At 36.1% G+C, this 26,724-nt stretch overlaps 1 protein-coding gene across 9 annotated transcripts in view; it reads right to left on the reverse strand.

Moving 5' to 3' along the window:
• FAM135A (family with sequence similarity 135 member A) overlaps window positions 1-26,724 on the reverse strand; it is a 142,009-nt gene that overhangs the window by 77,909 nt on the left and 37,376 nt on the right. For 5 of the 9 annotated variants that reach the window (XM_037842417.1, XM_037842414.1, XM_037842419.1 and 2 more), the window contains 5 exons: window positions 11,335-11,474; window positions 11,151-11,221; window positions 9,592-9,765; window positions 6,195-6,321; window positions 5,326-5,479 (listed from right to left, as the gene is read on the reverse strand). In XM_037842417.1, the coding sequence (XP_037698345.1) occupies window positions 5,326-5,479; window positions 6,195-6,321; window positions 9,592-9,765; window positions 11,151-11,221; window positions 11,335-11,474 (666 nt within the window). Of the gene's footprint in view, window positions 1-5,325; window positions 5,480-6,194; window positions 6,322-9,591; window positions 9,766-11,150; window positions 11,222-11,334; window positions 11,475-26,724 lie in introns of those variants that run through there. The other 4 variants (XM_037842415.1, XM_037842423.1, XM_037842420.1 and 1 more) reach the window with 4 other exon arrangements.

Below are 26,724 nucleotides of genomic sequence, written 5' to 3' on the forward strand. Positions count from 1 at the left end.
GAAGAGGAAATACAAATGGCCAAGAAACACACGAAAAAATGTTCAGCTTCACTAGCTATTAGAGAGATGCAAATTAAGACCACAATGAGATACCATCTAACACCGGTTAGAATGGCTGCCATTAAACAAACAGGAAACTACAAATGCTGGAGGGGATGTGGAGAAATTGGAACTTATTCACTGTTGGTGGGACTGTATAATGGTTCAGCCACTCTGGAAGTCAGTCTGGCAGCTCCTTAGAAAACTAGATATAGAGTTACCATTCGGCCCAGCGATTGCACTTCTCGGTATATACCCGGAAGATCGGAAAGCAGTGACACGAACAGATATCTGCACGCCAATGTTCATAGCAGCATTATTCACAATTGCCAAAAGATGGAAACAACCCAAATGTCCTTCAACAGATGAGTGGATAAATAAAATGTGGTATATACACACAATGGAATACTATGCGGCAGTAAGAAGGAACGATCTCGTGAAACATATGACAACATGGATGAACCTTGAAGACATAATGCTAAGCGAAAGAAGCCAGGCACAAAAAGAGAAATATTATACGCTACCACTAATGTGAACTTTGAAAAATATAAAACAAATGGTTTATAATGTAGAATGTAGGGGAACTAGCAATAGAGAGCAATTAAGGAAGGGGGAACAATAATCCAAGAAGAACAGATAAGCTATTTAATGTTCTGGGGATGCCCAGGAATGACTATGGTCTGTTAATTTCTGATGGATATAGTAGGAACAAGTTCACAGAAATTTTGCTATATTAGGTAACTTTCTTGGGGTAAAGTAGGAACATGTTGGAAGTTAAGCAGTTCTCTTAGGTTAGTTGTCTTTTTCTTACTCCCTTGTTATGGTCTCTTTGAAATGTTCTTTTATTGTATGTTTGTTTTCTTCTTAACTTTTTTTTCATACAGTTGATTTAAAAAAGAAGGGAAAGTTAAAAAAAAAAAAAAAAAGGAAAAAAAAAAAAGATGCAGTGCCCCCTTGAGGAGCCTGTGGAGAATGCAGGGGTATTCGCCTACCCCACCTCCATGGTTGCTAACATGACCACAGACATAGGGGACTGGTGGTCTGATGGGTTGAGCCCTCTACCACAGGTTTTACCCTTGGGAAGACGGTTGCTGCAAAGGAGAGGCTAGGCCTCTCTATGGTTGTGCCTAAGAGCCTCCTCCCGAATGCCTCCTTGTTGCTCAGATGTGGCCCTGTCTCTCTAGCTAAGCCAACTTGAAAGGTGAAATCACTGCCCTCCCCCCTACGTGGGATCAGACACCCAGGGGAGTGAATCTCCCTGGCAACGTGGAATACGACTCCCGGGGAGGAATGTAGACCTGGCATCGTGGGACAGAGAACATCTTCTTGACCAAAAGGGGGATGTGAAAGGAAATGAAATAAGCTTCAGTGGCAGAGAGATTCCAAAAGGAGCCGAGAGGTCACTCTGGTGGGCACTCTTACGCACACTTTAGACAACCCTTTTTAGGTTCTAAAGAATTGGGGTAGCTGGTGGTGGATACCTGAAACTATCAAACTACAACCCAGAACCCATGAATCTCAAAGACAGTTGTATAAAAATGTAGCTTATGAGGGGTGACAAGGGGATTGGGAAAGCCATAAGGACCACACTCCACTTTGTCTAGTTTATGGATGGATGAGTAGAAAAATAGGGGAAGGAAACAAACAGACAAAGGTGTTCTTTTTTACTTCAATTGCTCTTTTTCACTCTAATTATTATTCTTGTTATTCTTGTGTGTGTGCTAATGAAGGTGTCAGGGATTGATTTGGGTGATGAATGTACAACTATGTAATGGTACTGTGAACAATCGAAAGTACGATTTGTTTTGTATGACTGCGTGGTATATGAATATATCTCAATAAAATGAAGATTAAAAAAAAAAAAAAAAAAAAAAGACAAAATGCTGAGCAAAATAAGCCAGGCACAAAAAGAGAGATATTGTATGTTACCACTAATGTGAATTCTGTGAAAAATGTACAATGTTTTATACTGTAAAACCTACAGATACCAATTAGTGGAGGGGGAATGATAATCTAATAAGAACAGATAAACTATGGAGGGTAATCTCAATGTTATGGGAATGCTCAGGAATGATTATGGTTTGTAAACTTTCTTGGATATAGGAAGATCATGTTGGAAGCAATAGAGTTATTTTAGGTTTTTTTTTTTCTCTTATTCCTTTGTTTTCTTAGGGGTTGTTAATTTTCTTGGGGTATGGTAGGAACATGTTGGAAGCAATGTAGTTATTTTAGATTATTTGTTTTTCTTACTCCTCTGTTTGGACATGGTTTATTAATTTTCTTGGGGTATGGTAGGAACATATTGGAAGCAAAGTAGTTATTTTAGGTTATTTGTTTTCCTTAATCCATTGCTTTGTTTGAAATGTTGTGGGGTTTTTTTTGGTTGTTGTTTGCCTGTTTGTTTTTAATTTTTTGATAAACAAAAGTTAAAAATTTGAAAAAAAATCAGTACAAAAATGGGAGTAAAAACTAAATGACAAATAGGGTGGGATGGGGGGATGGTTTGGGTATTCTCTTTTCACTTTTATTTTTTATTCTTATTCTGATTCTTTCTGATGTAAGGAAAATGTTCAGAAATAGATTGTGGTGATGAACGCATAACTATATGATCATACTGTGAACAGTTGATTGTATACCATGGATGACTGTATGGTTTGTGAATATATATCAATAAAACTGAATTAAAAAAAAAATTGAATCATACAGTATGTAGTACTTTGTGTCTGGTTTCTTTCACTTAGCATAATTTTTTTAAATTATTCTGTTTTTTTTAATTTAAAGATTGTAGGTTTACAGAAAAGTCATTAAAATTTACTTTCTGATAAAATATTTTAAGAAAGTAATTTGGAATAAAGTTGACATTCGTTTAGTAACTAATCCTTGAAATTACATTTTAAGAGCTCTCAACTGTGATATTTTCTAAGCTAGATTTATTATGTGACATAAATGCCATCCTTATCTAAGGAAGCTTTTTACTTATGAATTATAAATTTTACCTATAAACATACATCCTCTAGGGAGAGATATATTTTTTCTAAGTTATAATGTGGTTCATGTATTTTCATGAAAAAATCATACAAGTTAAATATTTAAAAATTATATGCAGATGGATATATTCCTTATGTAGGCATTTATGGGCCCATCTCATATATGTCTCTCTAAATTAAAAACACAAGAAGCTCTGTCTCACTGGATGACATCCTCCTGCCCATTCGAATGCTGAACTGATTACTTATTACTGTTGCTATGAAAGGATTAGTAAGAGGAGAGGTGAAAGCTCTTTATAAACACTCTCTCTTTTCCTGGCACAATCTCTGACACAAATGGTGCTGACAAAAAACTCAAGGGAATTAAATGAGAAGTCTTACACCTAGAGCTCCTTTATACCCTCTGCCTTTGAGAAGTTCTCACCTTTTCTTCCTGACTCATGCACCTACCCTTCCTTTGTGGAATGGAAACCATTTTGTATTTATGTCACAAGACAAGTTAAGTGAGAGAAATGGCTCCAAACACGTACTGTTAAGCACTACAAAATAACACCTCCCTGGTACTGTTAAGCACTACAAAATAACACCTCCCTGAATTCTACGGTAACATTCTAAATGCAATTCATTAGCATTTTTTCTTGCAGAAATACCATTACACATGGCTTTTACGTTTCATACCACTACTTTTTTATAAGACTGCTTTTCAAGCACATAATATTGTACCTCATCAATACTGTGGTTTAATAGCTTTGTGTCTGCTCACTGAACCTAACCAAAATTTATTCTCCTAAGAAAATGTTTCTGAGTTCCAAAGAACCAAATTAAAATAATATTTGGAGTACAATTTTTTTCATTAATTGAGGATAGGAATAACCTAAATAAATCTATTCTATAAATGATTATTTCATTTTCAAAAAAGAACATTAAAAAAATTACATTTTGGGGCAGCAGTCTCCCACAGGGTTTTCCTGAGGAAAACTGAGGAATTCTAAGTACATAAAATATCAAGGCAAAAAGAGAATATTTCAGAGAATAATAATCAAAAGGTTATTCTTTCCATATTACCATTTTCGTCTTAAGGGAGAATACATGAGCAAAAAAGGATAAATAAATTTTCCTATTACTTGTGTATCTGTGAATACATTGGGACTACTGCATCAAACATTCCAAACAGTCAATTCAGTGAAATCTGTGTCTAGACAAGTCAATAAAGGAGTGAATAATGGAATTACTCAGATCCACTGGAGTGGTTGCTGATAGGCAGCAGCACAATATTCAGCATTTTCCCACAGCTGAATTTAAGTGAGGTACACCCTTACATTTTCGTACAATTCTTTTGTATCCCAAAATAGGTAAATGTAGAAACAGTCTAATTAGTCTCAAAATCAAGAACTGTCTTGAATAACAGTGACTACTTTAGAGAGTACACTGATATTGTTACAACACTGAAATCCTTGAGGAACAAAGAAATAAACAAAGAACACTGATAAGTAAAATTTAAAAAGCAGTTCCTGATTTAATCAAGTATATAAGAATAAAAGTAATTTATGCCAAAGAGGTGATTAAAATGTGCTTTTTATGATGAGCTATTAGTTGATACATAAAATAAAAGCTTATAAAACTGACATTAAAGTCTGCATATAAACTTATTTTACCAATCTCAATAATTTATCTTCTGTGAAATGATATAAGTAAAAGCACTTTGCAAACTACAAAATGGTATATAAAATCAAAGAATATAATTTCATACTACAACATATATGCATAGTACTATTTCATTAAAACTGAAGCTTGATTTTTTTAATAAATTTAAAAATTTTCAAAATGGTAAATTGAGTAATTGATACTATTATTCCCTAATTTGAAATAAAAGGAATAGAGATCTAAAATCAGTTAAAACCAAATGTTATCTGTTTAGACTTTAAAATATTTGGAGTACGGATTTAATTTACCTTCTCATGATTCTGTAGAAAATTACATTTGCTTTGTAATATGCTTTCTGGTTATATTTTAAGAGGAGTACTGTATGGTTAAATAGGTTTTTTAAAAAAAAAAATCAAAGGACTCATTTCAAATTTAGCATCAAGAAGTTATTTCTCAATGTTGTAAAAAACACTTTCAAATTGTAGAAAAAGATTATAAGGGTTAAAAAAGACAGGCTAGAGACAGAAGCAAAAGTAAAGCACATCAACATTCTAGTTTTAGTACAGAAAAACTATGGCAAAGTTGGTAACTAGCAGGTGTAAGAATGAAGAGAGTAATTTGAACTACAGGAGAGATCTGACTACTTTTAACATACCCAGTTCTAATTTCTGACAAGAGGGAATCTCCTCTGTTACCGTAATGAAGTAGCTGTGCAATCCCTTGAAGGCTAATAGCAAAGTGGCACAAAGTGTAGAATGAAAATTATAGGCATGATGTAGGAAGGAGTCTGCAATGATGAAACTGCAACCCTAAACAAAGAATAGATTCGGGGTATAGATTTAGTAACCAAAAATCTAAAAATATTACAACTGATATTTGAAAAACAAAGAAAAAAGTAAGCATTTACCAATTATGGTTATTCCAAAACATATAAGAAATTCAGCAATGTTTTAGAGAATTGTTCTCATTCATACAAGTAATGTAAACAAATGAAATGCAATTCTATTAATTTTAGTCAGTGTACACTTTTTAAAACAAGCAGATTATGATTTTTTTTTATAAAATGATAAGCAAATTACATTTGGACTGAGGGATGGACACCCTATTGGCTTCTATACTATAAGCCCCCTTTCTTTTCAGAGGAGTGAGCAATGGCTGTAATTGCACTACTACAATCTGGGTCTCAACTCTGGCAACTAATTTTTAAAGGTTCCTTTGGAATGATTCTTCCATTTCTATTAAGGAAGCAAGGGGAGAGAAGGTGACAATTTGTAAAAAGGCAATGGCTACTGTCAAAGATCTCTATCCTTTAAATCTGGTAAAATCTTGAAGTATCAGGTTAGTTTTCATTATAAACAACTGGAAATAATCCGATTTGTTAAGATCATGTTTAATTAAATCTCTTAAGCTGTTTGGCTCAAACAATTAATAAAAGAAATACCACATCACCGATAAAACAGTTGAAAACATTTCTTTTGAAATAAAAAGGAAAAGAGAATTTATAAACATATATTCAGTTCTTACATCTGGTGATAACTGCTTTGTGTAGTTAATACCAAAGACCACACTTTCAAGAGCAGGAATCACAGAATCTTTGTTTTGTGCTGGTGCATTTCTATTTAACCAAGTAGTCTTCACAGGGCGAGGAAAGCTGGAGGAATAAAGTATCATGTTATTATTATCGTAATAGTCTACTTGAACGTAAGTTAAATATTTACAAAAGAAAATCTTATACGAATAGAATAAAGAACAAAGGTTTAAGAGACACAAAGAATATAAAAAAATTAAGTCTAGGTACTTGAGACTGCTTCTCCATGGTTGGGCTTCATGGAGTCTCAAAGGATACTAAAGATAAAACAGGGTGGGATGTAAAAAGGCTAAATGAGAAATGGGGATAAAACTTTAATTTGAAAGTACTGATTTGTCAGAACTGGTTTCCCAAGTTTAAGAAGTTAATGCTTAATTAAACTACATTCAATTTACAGAAATGAAGAGCTCCCACTTAAATTAGTAGAAAAAAGAAAAATTACTATATCTACTTGATGACTGTATTTCTCAAGAGAAAAATAAAAATAGCTTTTTCCTTGCCTTAATTCTCTTCACTAAAAGGCTATGAGCTCTACTGACATAATCTTTATAAATGCTTCAAGGCATTGTCTCAATCACATCTTATAGTAACTACCTGTTAGTATTAACATTAAATTTAGTATTCCATAAATTCCACAGAAAAAGAATCATATTTCTGACTGAATGCTTAAAATCCATTCACAATTATATTTGAGACAAAGCACTGGTTGATATTAAGTAGGCCAAAGCATTTGTACTGTTTGGCAATTTGGCAAAAGGGAAAAGACAGAAAAGCAAATCAATATTGCCTTAAGCAGGGAGCAGCTTTCAGTTGTAAAATCAATTTGCTTTGCAAAAATAAAATATCAATATCCCAGCTAAGAAGGAAGTTGCAACTCAATGGTTAAAATTTCATTTGCTATGATGTGTTTTTCAGAATTGATCATAAAAGTTGTACTTAAAAAATTCAAATAAAAGAAACAGATCATGTTAAACCCAAGCAAAGAAAAATATCCTAACCCTACTTACTTTAAATAATTTATTTAATGGCTATAGTTGGGTTGGTCAGAGAAGTTGTTTTAAATAAAAATAACATTTAGGAAGATAAAATTATAAACTAAAATTTGTTTCATTGTGTTTAGAGGATGGAAAAATGCACTTTAATAAAACTTCAAGAAAAACTTGTCAAAGCATAAATAGTAAGGAATATACCCTTAACATGACCCCTTAACCAGCACCACCAGCAAAAAAGCTTTCCCTTACCCTTTTCTTGCTTCCCTTTTTCAACCTCTCATTTACAGGCAAAGAAAGGTAGAAGACGCTGCTTTCAGGGCAAGGTTCTAGCAGCAAGAGAGGGGACAAAAGGGCCCATGGCAGCTAAATAAAGAACAGCAACTACAGCTGTTACCGTCACCTTATTTTCTCTTCCAGTCATTAACCAGAGCCAACAGTTAATCCTCTTGGCTTCTGATTTTGAGCCAAATAGGTCTTCACCTTTTAATAAATTGTCTCTAAGAAATGAGCTGCCTCTTTCTCCTACAAGTCTGTGGCAAAAACTACTACATTGCAAGGGGAAGCACACATTTAATTCACTAGGATTATTGATATGAATATCACTACTCTATTTAATCAGAGACTTAAAAAGGAACATTAATAATCTGAGCTAATCTCTATAAATTGTTTGTACATTTTTTTCAGGAAAGAAACTAAGCCAGTGTTACAAAAAGATAAACTTGTAATTCATATAAGAGTAATCTCGTATATTACTTATTTGAAAGCTGTATTTTAAAAAACCACTTTCCCATCAAAGAATTGTCATTCAATTACAATGCTATGACATATTAATCTATTCCAGACCAACTTCTAAACATTTTTGAAGAAGTTTATAATAAAACTGTATGTAATAAAAGAAACATTTTCTAATTTACAGAAACTAAAGCAACTAAGTGCAACTTCTCAAAGGCCTATGAGGTAAGACAAAGATGGCAAAACAACGAGATATATATATATCTTACTATAGAGTAAGGAAGCAAAACAAGCCAGCAGGAGAAACAGACTTCTTCCTGGCCGAGTTCTAAAAGAACTGGGCCAAGATGATTTCTATGTAAGGGATCATGGAGCAACACAATGTAAGAGGTTCTCAATTACAGTTGTTAAACAATGTGAAGATTTGCCACAGGAGGCTGTTACTTGTGGGCAATATGTTAAATTGTGTTGATCTTCTATTAGTTCTGGAGGCAATTCTACAAAATTACCAATTTACCTTTCTGATAAATCAGTTTAACATCATAACCCTTAAGAATAATTTCTATTATAAACTGCGTCAGGTTTGTGTCAGAAACTGTAGACAACTCAGAAATCAAATCAATTTAGAGTCTTTTCTTTTGTTACTGATTTTAAAAGTATCTATTCTTTGTCTATACAATGAAGATAATGTTTTATTGTAAAACACGAAGAGCATGAACTGTATTCTTACATTAATTAAATACAGTTGTCTCTCCATGGATGTGGACAGCAAGAAAAAAATCAACTCAATGCATTCACTATGATCCAGAATATTACGCTTCTTTAAACTAAAATAGTAAAAAGAAGGTTGAGTACTTAATTTACTTAGGGCTTCTGGGAAAGAAAAGTCATCCCCTCTTACCTCCCCCTCCCCACCTCCACCCCCCAAATATGAAAAAAGAAGATGCCCCAGTTGCTGCCAGAAGCCATCTTTTGACCATTGGGGGTCAGCCTTAGAATAGAGCTAACGATGCTGTGGACACCGGAAAGGAGAAGAAGGGAAGCCTGGGTCCCTGATGACATCACTGAAACTTTACATCAACCACCCTGAAGTATGTCCTAGATTTTCAGTTTTACTAAATAAATATCTTCTTGTTTAAAAAAAAAAAAAAAATAGGTTGAGTAAAGATCACTACAATTGGTTAATGAATTAGAAAACAAGAATGACTGTATTGTACAGATTTAAGAAGATAAAATTAGCCTATCCAGAGAAAACACAAAAAAAAAATAAGAAAAATTAATATAATTTTCCAGAGAGTGAGTGATTACAGTATAATACTGCATAAAAGCACAGGTACAGACTAAACAATGCTGTATGGTTATTTCCAGATTGCATTATCTTTCTTTGTCAACTTATTTGGGATTGACAAAGATTGCTCCAAACTTCTGTAATGAAAAAGTTGTCAATCTGATGTTCCCATATTCTTAAAATATATTATTATTTGTGAATAAAATGAAATTTTAAGTAATTACAAACTTAGAAATTTCTTTATCTTTATCAAAATATGTTTTCTTTATAAAAAATAGAAGACATTACATTAATAAGGACTAGGGTATTGGTTAAATTTACCTTATTAGTGGCTGGTGTAGTGCAACCAATGATGCATGAATTGTAACAGACACAACAGAAAGGTGGAAATAATCAAACATAACATTTACATAATGATGAAGGCCTCTATGGAGGCTAAAGTGCAGCTTCAGTGTTCGGCTACTTATTAGTTGCAAGGCGTTCAAATCATCTGCCCTATAAAAAACAACACATGTGTACGTAAACATGGAATATTTAGATAAAGCCAATATTTTATAGAGTAGTTTAAACTATAAATACATTTAGTTACTTTTTTAGAGCTTAGAATGAAAGTAATTTTTAAAGCATCAAATTTACATTAGACAATATGAAACCTAACAATGGGAAAATAGCCAGAGCCTAACTGTTGTTCTCTAACAGTCCATATGGACTGTTTTTTCACAAATGCCCCTATAAAATGAGTCTTTCTGATACGTCAGGAACCAATTTCATATAAATTTTATTCCATAGGGAATACTATTCATTACAAGGTCAAATTCTATATAATAAATTCCAAAAGATATTTCAAATTATTTTCACTGTATAAAATTTTATTAAATGCTGCTCAAAAATAAGCAAGTCATTGGCAGGTGTTTGGTTGTAGATACTTAGTCTGTTATTAGACTTCTACATACAAAAAAAATTGAAATCGTGCCATGAAAATTATATCCAAATATACTTTAAAAAAAACCCTGTACATAAATTGTAACTACCTATAGTCAATGAACTCCTACTCATTTCAGTCTGCCCACTTGTAGAATTCTGACTTTGTTGGGAAAAAGAAAAAAAAAAAAACCTTAAGGAATCCTTTGTAACCAAAAGTATTACAGAGGAGCAGCAGCTGCCTTACGAAAATTCTTATTCCTCAATGATAATGAAAAGAACTATTAAGGTAGACCTTTCAGTAATATGACTGCTTACTCACTTATCCTACATAGAGTCTGAATTTATATACAATTTTCAAAAAGTATTTCTAACACTACGTTTGAAATTAAAAAGCCCTTCAAAAACAAAATTGTTAAATGGATCTGATTCTTGTTTTAAATGAATAAAATTTGTCCCTAAAACACATAGCTGTGTGTCCAGCTGTGCAGGCAAGCTCAGGGTAGCCAGTACTGAAACCCTCAAAGGATCGAGAAATCTACGAACTGGAAACAACTGCCAAGTCTGAGTCATCAGTCTTGACAACTCTTACAGTATCAACAAAGTCCCACCTAAAAGAGGTATCATGCATGCCACTAAAAAAGATTAGCCAGTAATTCAGTGGAAGAGAGCTCAGTTATATTAAATGCTTCATGGCAGTGATAATTTCAATAGTGTAATTTCTAGAATAGAGGAAAGGGTTCCATATTTCCTCAGCTTCTCTGAATTTGCATGGAATCAGCATGGGCACAGAAGAGCAGGCTGAGCCATGCTCATGAGACTCTCCCAGAAGACAGAAGTAGTTCAGAATAAACAAAAAGGAGATAGGCTGGATTCTAAGAAGAAAATGGGGAAGATGATACCAACATAACAATCATGAATAACTAAAGATTTTTTAATTGTTTGATTAGCCTACTTACGAATAATCTCCATCTGTGAAGTGTAGATCCAATGATAACAGAAAATTCATTTCCTCAAGGGTTTCTTCAATCTGAAGAGAAATTACAACATGAAATACTTTTTGAAAATTTAAAAATAGTTAGAAATATGCCTTGAGGTTTTACAAAAAAATACTTATCTACATACATATGAAGAGATATTTACCTTTTTTTCATCCAACAACATTTTAACTTTGAAGATCATAACATCATTTAAAACAACCTCCTCATTTTTGTACAGAATTTGAAATGCTTTACTGCAAATCAGAGAATCATGAACTGAAGCTGGAAAGGCTAAAGTCATACCTAAAACAGATAAGATACGTAATTTGACAGGCAAAAGGCAAAACATAATACTAACAAATCAATACTTTTTGCTTTAAAATCCTATAAGTTTGATTATATTACTCTAATGCATTATCATTTTATATAGCAGTATTAGAATATCCCTGAGACTTTATTAATTTGTGATAAAAAATGAGAAAATACATTATAACCAGTAAAAAATTGTTGTATGACATCTCAATCTGAGAAGTAAATGAGGAAATCTCAAGGTGGATATTTTAGAATGAACAATTGATCTGAATATCACAGAAGAAAGCAATTTAGTTTTCCACAGCCCCCTTGCTATCATGGTCTTATTACCTTATCATCCAGAAATAACATGATGTGAGAAAACAGTTGAAGAAACTGGGGATGTTTAAGCTAGACAAGGGGAAATACAGGTGTGCTGGGAGAGCTGCTTCTTCCTTTTCGTTTCCTTCCCTTGCATAATGATTTAATCCAAAAGCCTTTACGTTGGATCAAGCAAGGTAGGCAGCTGTGAAGTGCAGAGAGCCAGAGTGGGATGTCAAGAGGCTAAATGGAGAGAAGATAGTGTTCACATGGCATGGTGGCCTGAGACCAGAGCCCATGCAGTGTGAGAAGGGCAAGCCTGTTGTGGTGTGTATCATAACCTGAGCAGGTAAGGAGAGAATTTTAAGTGGAGAGGTGGTTTAGAGCAGAGTATTAGGAGTCCAAGCAAGATGAGGAAGTCAAATGCATGGAAGGGGACCTAAGCCCGAGTGGAATGAAGCCCAAGTTAGGTAAGGAGGGTGCCCTTGCAGAAGTGTACACTGGTGCAGGGTATAGTGGAAGGCTTCTATACAGGGTGTGCATGGGTAGCAGCAGCCTGGCACACTCAATTGATTCAAGGGGGGGTGGGTGGATGGGTGAAGAAAACATTAATGCAGAAGAATTTCCTGGCACAAAGACTTAGTGAGTTCAAGTGGGGTGAGAAGGGTATCCACACAGGGGAGTGACCTGGCATGAAGTGTAGGAGCCTAATTGATGTGAAGTGCATCCGTGAAGGAAAAGGAGCAGAGGTGGGATATTAGTACATATAAAGGAATGACTGAATAAGAAAATATATTAAGGATAATGGGAGCCAAGTCTCTTACTGTCAGAGAAGGGAGACACAAATATGGAAAGGAGGTACAGAAATAGAATGAATCCAATGGTATTCAACTGAAATTGGATGTACTGATGTGTACTCATGGTTTTCACTATATAGATGGAAAAATATAGATGTAAGTTTGCATATGTGTGTATAAATATACATGTATGTTCTTTTATGTATGTACACTCAGCTCTGTCCATTCAAAGGTCCTGAGAGCAGTATAACCCTAAATCTTGATTTCAAATACTATTTACCACAATTAGGAGCTAGGACTTTTGGAGAAATGGCTAATTTCAGAGCCAGGGCACAGAAAGCACAAGATAAATCTCAAATATTTTTTCATGCCAGAAGTAAGAAGTACTCAAAGAATGAGGATTCACATCAAAAGGACATAGAAGCCAGCTTAATGAGGCTCAGTTCACCTGGGATGAAATGAGCAACATAATAATTTATGACAGCAATGAGTTAACATTTACTGAATAAAACAGAAAATGATGAGTCCATATTGATACAAATATGTGAAGAAGAAATCAAAAGTTTGATAAGGAACAGAATACTTCATAGTGGAGAAGCCTGGTAGATACCACCTTAATCAAGTGATCCAAGTTATCATCATCAGTAATGGGATCAATCGAAATCATGTGCCAATTAATAAGATGCAATGAGAAGAATACAGCAATATTCTTGTCAAGAATATTCTTGTCAAAGATGTTGTATAACCTAAATCTAATCATGGGAAATCCCAGACCAATGCACATTGAGGGACTTTCTACAAAATAACATGATTGTAGTCTTCAAAAGTGTCAGGTTCATGAAAGTCAAGGAAAGACTGGGGAACAGTTCCAGACCAAAGGAGACTAAAGAGACATAACAACTAATCATAAGGTATGATTTTGAACTAGATCCTTTTGCTGTAAGGGACATTATTGATAACAACCAGCAAAACAAATTGGTTTGAGGACAAGCTGGTAGTAATATATCAATGTTAACTTCCTGATTTTGATGGTTTCGTTGGGGATTTGTAGAATATTCTTGGGTGGAGGAAATACACACTAAATATTCAGGGGTGATACAGCATCATGTTAGCAAATTACTCTTACATGGTTCTGGAAAAAAAAGTTCTTTAGTACCACTTTACTTTCCTGTAAGTTTGAGATTGTTTTATATATACATCTATTTGAAGGGAAACTAAGTAGACCAGAAACTCAACTTATGTATATATTACAGGAGAACTAACAAGGCGAAGAAATTTACTTCAATGGAAAGTAGTTTTATTTTATTTTTTAAGCACTGAGACAATGCAAAACTAGAATCTGCTGCCTCAAAATGTGAACGTTTCCTTTCCCTATTGCTCTTGTCTGAGGATGCTGCTTCAGTGCAGCCCTCTCAAATTGGGGCTATTTCATTTTCTATACTCTTTCTACTACTGGGTCTGGAGGTTCTTTGTTCCTTACCTGATGCTTTCAGGCATTCTTTATTCTCTCTAAAACCACCGCCAACATTAGCTTTGAATCTCATGTGATCAGATATTACCACTCTCACCATCTCTCATTTTTGGAGTCTCTTCAAACCCCTGGGAGCCTTAAGTTCTTGAAGGTCTTATTTCCTAATTGAAACTCATTTCCTCCAAACTATTCTAGCCATCACTCTTGGTTATTTCAATAGCCATGTATATAAACATTCTAATCCTTGACCTCAGTTAAGGACTCAATCAAGACCTTGACAAATTTGTTTCTTCTCTCTTTCAGTTCCTACCCTCTTGCCCTCCTCATCTCCCCACTCCCATGGTCATTCCTTAGATTTTTACATTACCAATGACTGCAATCCCTCTATACTCTTAAATTTCAAACAATCGCCTCTCTCACACTTCCACCTATCTTTCTATTTTACTCCCTCTAATATTTCACAATCAACAATCCTTGGACCCTACTGAGGACTAGATTCCATTGATCCTATTCCTTTTCATTATCCTTCTACTTTCTCTAAAGTCCTCACTTTCCTCCTTACCCATCTTAAATGCTATGGTCCATCATTATCATACACCCTTGCATACATCCTATTAAGGATATATGCTACCCTGTCTTTGTCCTATTTATCCGGATAAATCACAGCCTTGATAAATCCAGCTCTCTGCCTAATCCATATTTGTACCCATAAGCTGAATGTGGCTGAAGAAAAATACATAACTATTCTGATTAGCTAGCATAGCAAGCATATTGTATTTTCTGAGTCCATTTTCTCTTTACATTCCCAGGGGACTGTTTCATAGATAATTTGCTCTCCTGAAAACCTAGCCTTCACTCTTAACTGAAAACCATGTTTCTTATTTTGTTGAGAAAATAAAAGTAATCAGAGAACTTCTCTAAGCTCCACTACTGCATCTACCTGAAGATGCACCTGGACAAACTGTCCTTGCTCCAAGTGAAAGCTAACCATTCTCCTTGAGCAATAAATCCCATCCTCTAGCCTGTTTAAGGATGTTGTACCTGCAGTTCTCCCATCTCTGTCAAGAAAAACTGATTTCCTCCTCTCTATTTGACTATGCCCATTATCAGCACACAAAAATTTAGTAATTTTATCTTAAATACCTCTCTTGAACTCCCTCCCCTCCTACTACTACCCTATTTCTCTGCTCCCCTTTCAGGAAAACTCCTCAAGAGTTTTGGGTATTGATGCCTCTAATTCATCTCCTTCCATTCTTTCTTTAGCCTACTTTGTGACAGCCAGAGTCCAAGACGGCATCCAATGATTCCTAACCTCCTAGAATTCACACCCTTCTGCAATCCCTCCTGACAAAGTACCAGGGGGTTGATCTGCGTAAATAGAGTCGAAGTGATGATATATCACTTTTGAGATTAGTAGCTTCTGCACTGGTTGTTTTCATACTCTTTCAGATCACTTGCTCTGGAGAAAACCAACTGCTATATCCTGAGGCATTCAAAGCCACCAACAGGGAGGCCCACATAGTTAAGAATTGAGGTTTGCCAATAACTACAGTATGTGAGTGAGTTTGGAAGTGGCTCTAGCTGACAGCTTGACTGCAATCTCATGAGAAACTGAACCAGAGAGACCCAGCTAAACCACTTCTGGACTGCCGACTCAGAGAAACTGGGAGATAATGAATGTTTGTTGTTTAAAACTGCTATGTTTTGGGGTAAATTTTTATAAAGCAATTGATTAATACACACTCTAACTAGACTTTGACTCATGAAACTGCTTTTATCAAGACCACTAATGACTTCGGCTTTGCTAAAACCAACGATCAATTCTTAGAACTCATCTTACTTGACCCATTAACAGCATCAGACACAGTGACACATTCTCTCATTCTTGAAACTTTCTTTAGTTTAGCTTCCTGGACATTCTATTGTTCTGGTTTTGCCTGTAACTCATGGGCCACCATTTTTAATTTTTCTTTGCTGGGTCTTTTTCAACCAACACAGTGTAGTGGCTAGGAACACAGACTATGGAGCTTGAGTGGCTGGGTTTAAATCCTGGTTCTGGCACTTACTAGCTCTCTGGGGTCTTTGTTGACTTTTCTCTTTCTTATATGTCCTACACACAATTTTTCAGCAAACCCCATTGGCTCTACCAACAAAATATAAACAATATTATTGAGAGTGCTAGAAATGTTCACAGAGAAAAAAGAAAATTGCCCTTAGGAATGCTTTAAAGGAGACTATAGCACAAGATAAGAAACTGTATAAAAAAATACACGATTGTGTACACTGAACAAAGCTGGGTGTGAGTAGGGTTGGAAAAAGAAGGCTAAGGGCATGTACGACACCAGAAGGAAAGACACAAGATAAGGATTGGGACTGTATAACCTAGTGAAACCTGGAGTGGACAATGATGGTGATTAAATGCACAAATATAAAAATGTCTTTACATGAAGGAGAACAAATGAATGTCAACATTATAAGGTGTTAAAAATGGGATGGAATATGGAAAAATACAATCATGCAAATAAGTCTATAATTAACAGTAACGTTGTAATATACTTCCATGAAATGTAACAAAGGAAATATACAAAAGCTAAATGTCAATAAGAGGGGGATATAAGGGAGGGATATAGGATTCTTGGTGGTAGTAGTGTTTCTCCTTTTTATTTATTTATTTTTGTATTTCTTATTCTTCATTTTTTTTTCCCTCTTCTTTCTTTGTGTAAGAAATGGAATGTCCTCATATATTGTGGTGGTAAATGCATAACCACGTGACTATATCAGGAACCACTGATTGTTTACTTAGGATGGACTGTATGAATATAACTGTTTAAACAATAAACAGAAAGATACAAGTGCTGGAGATAATGTGGAATGAGGGATGTAGCTATTCACTGTTGGTAGGGAAACAGAACGGTGCAGCCCATCTCGAGGGTAGTATGGTGGTTCCACAGAGGCCAAGTATAGGGTTGCCATATGATTCTGCAATCCTGTTATTAGGGATATATTGGAAGAACTGAAAACAGAGACATGAATGGATATTTACACACTGGTATTTATGGCAGCAGTATTCATGATTTGCAATGGATGGAGGTGGCCTAAGGTACATCGACTGATGAAGGGAAGGGTGAACTGTGATGTATGCATACAATGGAATACTGAGTGGCTGCAAGAAGGAATGAAGTTGTGAGGCATGCAACTAGATGAACGAACCTTGAGGACAGTATGTAGAGTGAAATAAGCCAGAAACTAAAAGCCTAATATTATAATGCCTCACTCATAAGGACTAAAATATAATGTGCAATCTCTGAGAATTGCATTTGAGAGCATAGGTTATCAGAGGAAGGCTTATTGTAAAGGTTTCTAGATAATAAGCTCTTACACAAGTCACATCTCTTTCTGAGTTGTTACAATTATTTCTAAATTCTGAGTTGCTGGGCTCTTTGTATGGAACCTGGTCATTCCCAGGAACTTCGGTTATCTGTGTGACACCTGAGCTAGAGTTATGCAGCTATGAAAGTCTGTATTACCCCATACAGCAACTGTTAAAAAAGGTGAAAAAGAGATCAGACTTCAATTATAGATATGAATGAAGCTGATCAGACTAAATCAGACTCAAGGATAAAGGACGATATGATGGTGTTTTAAAATGTCAACTTCTGTGTGAAACCAAAGGAAGACATGTTTATTTGGTGCAAAATTTGTATCTTCTGTAGCATATGATCTAATTTAACTTGTATGGTCAGTTTTTTCTAACACCAGAACTACATGGAACTTTGAATAGGGAGTGAGAACTTGTTGGTTTGCATAGGTTAGTTTGATGCCTCAATTTATCCCAGAGTAATTTGGGGCAAAGAATATAAAAAGTATTTGCAAAGCCCCCTGGAGGGTCTGGGGAAAAAAGTCCCCACCTGGGGAATTCCTGATGTTCTTGCAAGCACTGGGGCTACCAACACCAATTTAATATGCCAAGTCCTCAATCTTGGGGCTTGCCCTTATGAAATGTATTCCTGTGAAGGAAAAGCTAAACCCACTTATAATTTTGTCTAAGAGTCCCCCTAAAGAACCTCTTTTGTTGCTCAGATGTGGCCTCTCTCTTTAAGCCAACTCTGCAGGTAAACTCACTGCCCTCCTTCTTATATGGGACATGACTCCCAGGGGTGTAAGTCTCCCTGGAAATGTGGAAATGACTCCCAGGGAAAAGCCTGACCCTGGCATTGTGGATTGAGAAAGCCTTCTTGGATCAAAATGGGGAGGAGAAATGGAACAAAATAGTTTTCATGGCTGAGAGACTTCAAATAGAGTCGAGAGGTCATTCTGGAGGTTATTTTATGCATTATGTAGTCATCCCTTTGTGGTTTTTAGTATACTGGAATAGCTAGAATACCTGAAACTGTTGAACTGTAATCCAGTAGCCTTGATCCTTGAAGATGACTGTATAACTATATAGCTCTTAAGGTGTGACTGTGTAATTGCACATCAGTTTGCCTTGTCCGCCAAGTTCCATGGGGCTGACATGGAGGCAAGCCGAGGTGGATGCTATGCATACAGTGGGTTTTTGGTCACAGTTAAGAAACAAAATCCCAATATTGTATAAGAGGCTATAAGCAAATTGTCTACTAAAGGGAGATACTATCTTTATTACAATGGGCAGCAAACAAATCTACCCTCTGATAAAGGCAGAAACACTATCTCCGTCTTCAAAGGCTGATTGCTATATAAATATCCTTTTAAACCTAGTTTGGTGCAAAAAGCTTTCAGTGCCTCTGCTCACAGATGTGCAGAAACTTGATAGGCCACGGAGAATTATTTTCAACAATATATACGGTAAAATCTCAGACCTTTTGCAGTTCTTGACTGGGGAATCTGACCAGCCCAAGAGTAAAGAACAACAGATACAGACTTCAAAGGTTCCTTAGCAAACAGTCACCAACATTACCGTAAAGCTCAAAGAGACAAGTCCCACCCATGCTCTAAGAGCTTCCAATTAGCTTTTAAGCTCTCTCATTTTAGTCATGTATAGACAACTGAGGACTATCAGATATGTGAAGAAAGTTTCTGACATGTAAGTTAGAGACCAAAACAAACAGAAAAAGAGGCAACTTGTGGAGAAAAATAAAACATAAAACAAAACAAAACAGCCTAGGATACTGCATTCATGAAATGAGAAAACAATGTGATAACAAGGGAACACTCATGAACAAAAGAGCATTTGGATTTTAAAAAAGGAAGAGGGGATGGGAGGGAGGGAAGAAAAGAAGAAAGAAAGAAGAGAAAGAGAATGGGGGAGAGAAAAGCACAAAAGAGAAAAGGTCAAAAAGTAGGTGTGATGGTTTGAAGCTGTATACACCCCAGTAAAGATCACATTCTTTTAATCCATCCTGTGGGTGTAGACCTATTGTGTGTATGACCTTTTGTTTAGGATATTTCAGTTGAGGAGTGCCCCAGGGTGGGTCTTACTGAAGTCCTTTATAAGAAGATTAAAGATGGAAAAAAAGCCCGAGAGAAGCTAAGAGAGTCAGAAAGCAGAGAGAAAGCAACTGAGGGCCAGAAGCTGAGAGCAATGAAATCTGGAAGAGCAGAACCGCAGGCATCACCATGTGCCTTTCTATTTGCGAGAGGAGCCTAAGCTTGCTGGTAGACGGTCTTCTGAGTCCAGGTATTATCCTTTTGATGCCTTGATTGGACATTCTCACAGACTCAGAACTGTAAGCTTGTAAGTTAATAAATCCCCACTGTAAAAGCCAACCCATATCTGGTATATTGCATTTCATCAGCTTTAGCAAACTAAAACAATGGGTTAAAGAAAGAGTTGAGGAAATATCCCAGAAGAGATAGTAAAAAGACAGAGGTAGAAAAAAGGAGAGGAAAATAATAATAATTAAGAGAACCAATAAAGATGATCCACCATATAAATGAAAGAAGTTCCACAAAGAAAGAGTAGAGGAAACAGATCGGAGAAAATCATTAACAGAAAACAAGAAAAATTTTTACACATAAGGACATGCATATCCAGATTAAAAGGGCCAATGAGTCCTCATTGCAATGAACGCAGAAAGACCCAAGGTACATTACTGTGTACCATCAAGACAACTGAGAGAAGATTCTACAAGTGTCTTGAGAGGGGGAAAAGGGTCACATATAAAGGCTTATGAGAATCAGAATGACGCTGGAATTCTCAACAGCAATGCCGCAAGCCAAAAGACAATCAAGCAATATGAAGGAAAAAGATTTCCAACCTAGAATTCTATTCTAAGATAAACATTCAAACAAAGATAGAATGTAAAAAATAGAACAGAATGTAACGATAGAATGAGGAAATTTTTAGACATTGAAGGTTTCAGAATATTTATGTCCCATGCCACTTTTTTCAACAAGATATTGGAGAAGAGCCTCCACCAAAATGAGAAAATCAAGAAAGAGGAAAAGTAGACTATAGGAACCAAGAGATCCAACAACAAAGAGAGGCAAATGAATCCTTAGGAGGATAGAGAAGGAAGATTCCAAACAGATCCTCTACCTTAGAGAGGGTATAATACAGATCAGATTAGTATGCCCCAAAAGATAAATATGTTGAGGTCTGTCATCAAAAAGATATTTGCTACGGATATGACTCTTAGGGATGAATCTGGATCTGGCATCGTGGGATGGAGAACATCTTCTTGACTAAAAGGAGAATGTGAAATGAAATGAAATAAAGCTTCAGTGGCTGAGAGACTTCAAATGGAGTCGAGAGGTCACTCTGGTGGACATTCTTACGCACTATATAGATAACACTTTATAGGTTTTAATATATTGGAATACTGTAAGTAAATATCTGAAACTACCAAACTCCAATCCAGTAGCCATGACTCTTGAAGATAACTGTATAACAATGTAGCTTACAAGGGGTGACAGTGTGATTGTGAAAACCTTGTGAATCGTACTCCCTTTATCCAGAGTATGGATGGATGAGTAGAAAAATGGGGACAAAAACTAAATGAAAAATAGGGTGGAATGGGGGGGGATGATCTGGGTGTTCTTTTTTACTTTTATTTTTCATTCTGATTCTGATTCTTTCTGGTGTAAGGAAAATGCTCAAAAATAGATTGGGGTGGTGAATGCACAACTATATGATGGTACTGTGAGCAGATGACTGTACACCATGGATGACTGTATGGTATGTGAATATATCCCAATAAAACTGAATTAAAAAAAAAAAAAGATCCCTGCTACTACCTGTTAACCCGAGAGAGACTAAAAACTTGGCCATGATTCTTTTTGGTACTTGGCTTGTTTTGAGGGTGTACTGAAGTTTCTGCCCTACTGCAGAGATCATCTGAGTATACTCTTTTCACCTCCCTTAGGTTTTCTGCTTTAACCTACTACCAAGAGTTGTTAAGGTTAGCCCACTCCATACATTGGATATTCAATACTTTATCATATTACAACCTTGCCAGAAGCCCTGATCATGGAAAGCTCTAAGTTTCACACATTCACTCTTAACTTTGCCTACTAACGTTCCCAAAGGAGGATCATATAAGCTTTCAGGTACACAGAAGCATACTAAGACCTAGAGACTCTTCAGCTTTTCTTCTTCTGGGAGCCTTCTTTCTTACAAAACTAGATTTGTACTTGCTACTCAATTTCCCAAACTCAACCAGATTATTTCCATGGGATATGTTCAGAGGTGATAAAATCATAAACAAAGCAAAAGAATGATTAACACAAAAGTCAGGAAGGGCATAAAAGAAGGCTTTTAAAGTATTAATAATGTTCTATTTCTTAAACTAAGGTTTGGGTACCCAGGTGTTCCTTTTATTATTTAATGTTGTCTATGATCTTCAAAATATATGATACATTTCACATAACTTCTTAAATATTTATTGTACAGTTATTCTGTGTCATTATTCTAAGGTAGGAAGACCAAAATAATAATAATAATAAAACCAAACACTTCCCCGGCCCTTATGTAATTCTATAAATTACACCTGCACTAAGTGTTACAAAAAAGACAGAGTATATGACGTCTTATAATATGGCGGTGACCAAGTCTGGTGGAGTCAGATATTGTAGACGATACTGCATTCGAGTTGAAACATCATGAAAAAGAGGTGCTTAACTGAAGATGGAAATGGAAGAGCATTTCAGAAGGAAGGAAAAGAATATTCTTGAAGGCTAGGGCCATATTTCCTACATTTCTTACTTCACATAGGATTATACACAAGGTTAGCACTTGTAAAACACTGGTTGAATGAATTTCCTTTACTTTTGTAAACTCATTACATGCATGGTAAGAACATAAATAAATGGCACAGAATAAATCGAGCATTACAGAAGAGCTTATAAGAGCTGCCACTTCCTGTTCAATGCTCCGTCTCAACCCCAGGCAACCAATTTAATCCATTTATCTTCTGGTCACCACTTTCATGTCTCTAAATAATATTTTTATAATGATATCTTGACTCATTAACTTTATACAGTGTCTACTGATGCTACATGCGTTCCTGTGTTCCACGCACCTTATTTCAGTTCTTTCTTCCTCCTGTTGAGGTTTGACACGTTTCCTCTAATTTTCCCTTCCTATCTTCTTCTACCTTCCATTTGTATCAGCTACAACTTTTCTCTGATGTTAAGATTAACATTTTTATCCTCTTAACCATAATTACATTTTCTGTGCTTTCTCTCTATATTTTTAAAGGTGAAAACTAATACATCAAATAAATAACCGTTCTGTAAAGGCTCAGATATGTGGAACTGTTATAGTTCCTTCTGTACAGTTCCAGTCTGATGGCCCCTTGATCATAAGAATGTTCCTAATCCTAAAGGATTAGGTACCAGTTCCTAATCAAACTGGTACCACATTAGTTTGCCCATGACTTCCTGGTAAAAGTTTTTTGTTTGGTTGGTTTCTTGGAGTTTCTAAATACATTTCTTGTTACTTGTTGACAAAAGAATAAGGTGCTCATAAGTTTATCCAGCTTCACACTTTATACTTTATGGAATCCCTCCTTTCCCCACCCCAGAGATCCCATTCTTAGAGCTGTCTACATACTCCTGCACCAACCTGGTTTTATTGCTCTCTAGGCCTCCCAAACCATTTTTTTAAAAAATTCAGTTTTACTGAGATATATTCACATACCGTACAACCATCCATGGTGTACAATCAACTGTTCACAGTACCATCATATAGTTATGCATTCATCACCCCAATCTATTTTTGAACATTTTCCTTACACCATAAACAATCAGAATAAGAATAAAAAATAAAAATAAACCACCCAAATCATCCCCCCCAGTCTACCCTATTTTTCATTTAGCTTTTGTCCCCATTTTTCTACTCATCCATCCATACACTGGATAAAAGGAGTGCGATCCACAAGGTTTTCACAATCATCTTGTCACCCCTTGTAATCTACATTGTTATACAATCGTCTTCAAGAGTCGACACTACTGGGTTGGAGTTTGGCAGTTTCAGGTAGTTTTACTTCTAGCTATTCCAATACAATAAAACCTAAAAAGTGTTATCTATACAGTGCGTAAGAATGTCCACCAGAGTGACCTCTGGACTCCATCTGAAGTCTTTCAGCCACTGAAGCTTTATTTCATTTCATTTCACATCCCCCTTTTGGTCAAGAAGATGTTCTCAATCCCACGATGCCGGGTTCAGATTCATCCCCGGGAGTCCTATCCTGTGTTGCCAGGGAGATTTACACCCCTGGGAGTCAGGTCCCACATAGAGGGGAGGGCAGTGAGATCACCTGCCAAGGTGGCTTAATTAGAGAGAGAGGGCCACATCTGAGCAACAAAGAGGTACTCAGGGGGAGACTCTTAGGCACAATTATAAGCAGGTTTAGCCTCTCCTTGCCGCAACAAGCTTCACAGGGGCCAGCCCCAAGACAGAGGGCTCAGCATGTCAAGCCGTCACTCCCCAGTGTTTGTGAGAATATCAGCAACAATTCAGGTGAGGAAGTCTAATACCTCCGCATCCTCCCCAGCTCCTCAGGGGGACCCCAAATATATATAAATATATGTTTTTTTATTCAATTTTATTGAGATATAGTCACATACCATGCAGTCATACAAAGCATACATTCAATTGTTCACAGTACCATTATATAGTTGTGCGTTCATCACCAAAATTGTTCATCACCAAAATTAATTTTTGAACATTTTCATTACCACGCACACAAAAATAAGAAGAAAAATTAAAGTGAAAACAATTAAAGTAAAAAAGAACACTGGATGCCTTTTTTTTTGTTTGCCCCCATTTTTCTACTCATCCATCCATACACTGGACAAAGGGGAGTGTGATCCACATGGCTTTCCCAATCACACTGTCACCCCTCATAAGCTACATTGTTATACAATCGTCTTCAAGATTCAAGAGTTCTGGGTTGTAGTCTGATAGTTTCAGGTATTTACTGCTAGCTATTCCAATTCATTAGAATCTAAAAAGGGTTATCTATATGCACAACCATAAAAGTGCCCACCAGAGTGACCTCTCAGCTCCTTTTGGAATCTTTATGCCACTGAAGCTTATTTCATTTCCTTTCACATCCCCCTTTTGGTCAAGATGTTCTCCACCCCACGATGCCGGGTCTAGATTCCTCCCCAGGAGTCACATTCCACGTTGCCAGGGAGATTTACTCCCCTGGGTGTCAGATCCCATCTAGGGGGGAGGGCAGTGATTTCACCTGCCAAGTTGGCTTAGCTAGAGAGACAGGGCCACATCTGAGCAACAAAGAGGCATTTAGGAGGAGACTCTTAGGCACAATTATAGACAGGCCTAGCCTCTCCTTTGCAGCAACAGTCTCCCCAAGGGCAGGTCCCGTGGTAGAGGGCTCAGCCCATCAAACCACCAGTCCCCTATGTCTGTGAGCACATCAGCAACCACTGAGGTGGGAAAGCCCAACACCCCTGCATTCTCCACCAGCTCCTCAGGAGGGCTCTGCATATTTTTTTCAGTTTTTTTTTTTTTTTAAATTAACTCTTTTTTTTTTTGTTTAAATTAACTATTAACTATATCAAAAAAAATTAAAAAATATACAATAAAAAAACATTCTAAAGAGACCACAACAAGGGAGTAAGAAAAAGACAACTAACCTAAAATAACTACTTCCAACATGTTCCTACTCTACCCCAAGAAAATAACCCAATATACAACATTTCTGTGAACTTGTTCCTACCAAACCCACAAGAAATTAAAAAACCACAGTCATTCCTGGGCATTCCCAGAGTGTTAAATTTATCCATGATAGCTTATCTGTTCTTGTTGGGCTATCGTTCCCCTTTCATTAATTGCTCTCTATCACTAGTTTCCCTACATTCTACATTATAAACCATTTATTTTACATTTTCAATGCTCACATTAGTGGTAGCATACAATATTTCTCTTTTTGTGCTTGGCTTATTTCGCTCAGCATTATGTCTTCAAGGTTCATCCATGTTGTCATATGTTTCACCACATCGTTCCTTCTTAACTGCCATGTAGTATTCCATCGTGTATATATACCACATTTTATTTATCCACTCATCTGTTGAAGGACTTTCGGGTTGTTTCCATCTCTTGGCAATTGTGAATAATGCTGCTATGAACACTGGCATGCAGATACCTGTTCATGCCAAACCACTTTTGTCCTATATTCTCTTTCTCTGATCTCTTTGGGGTAGAGCCACTGTTTCTCAGATCCATGTCTTCCTCTATTTTTGATTTCTCTCTTATTTTGCTGCAGTATATCTTCAAGTAACTTTCCAATAAAGGTGTGTGGGAGGTAAAGTTTGCAAATACTTGCAAGGCTGAAAATGCCTTTACTCCAACAACCTAACAGGTAACAAATAGTTTGGCTGAGTATATGAGTTTTAGTATAGAATTTCAGGTTTAAAACTACTTTCCTTCAGAACTTTGAATTATTCCATTATTTGCTGTTATCCTGGATTACAGATGATGTTAGCTCAAATTCCAATTGATTAACTTTAGATGGAGTCTAAAGCCTGCTGATCGGGCACAGTCCTCACTAAATTAAGAATGAGTGCTTTACACTGGAGTGTTAATACCTCAGGGCAATCTCCATGGCAATCTACTCAGAGAAAAGCCTTGAGGAAAATTTTTGGCCTAAAGCAAATACTAGGCTGCCTGATATTCAGCATCTGGAGTTGGGGTATTCTACTATTAGCTAATCTGATTATAGACCTTTAATTATACCTCTTTTCAGCCTCACTTCTCATTTCCCATCATCATTGTACCTTCCGGACATTAAGCCTGAAACACTTCAGGATGTGGTGGGGCTGGGGAACCAAAAGGTAATTCAGCTTCCTCCTACACTGTTTGGTCCTTCACAGACTTACTGAAATATTTTTCTGTTATTCCCTTTCATACTTCTATATCGCTATTTCCAAAGAGTCCTGGAAGCCAAAAGATCTGAACATATACATCTTGTATCAAAAATCAACCATGGTTTTTATTATTTATTAGATGATAACTTTCTCCATGAGGTTAGGAACCACATCTATCTTTCTCATAGTTTTAATTGAGGTCTGAACACTATGTCTTACACATAATAGGCACTCAATGAGAATTTACTGAATAAATGAATTTTTTTCTCAATGCCCTATTTCCTTTTTCAAGTGACCTTATTTCCATTTGCCAATCAGTTATCTGTAAACGTAAACATTCAGATCCATACTTTTAGAGACT

This window comes from Choloepus didactylus, chromosome 7 (assembly GCF_015220235.1).
Source record: "Choloepus didactylus isolate mChoDid1 chromosome 7, mChoDid1.pri, whole genome shotgun sequence".
NCBI lineage: Eukaryota > Metazoa > Chordata > Mammalia > Pilosa > Megalonychidae > Choloepus > Choloepus didactylus.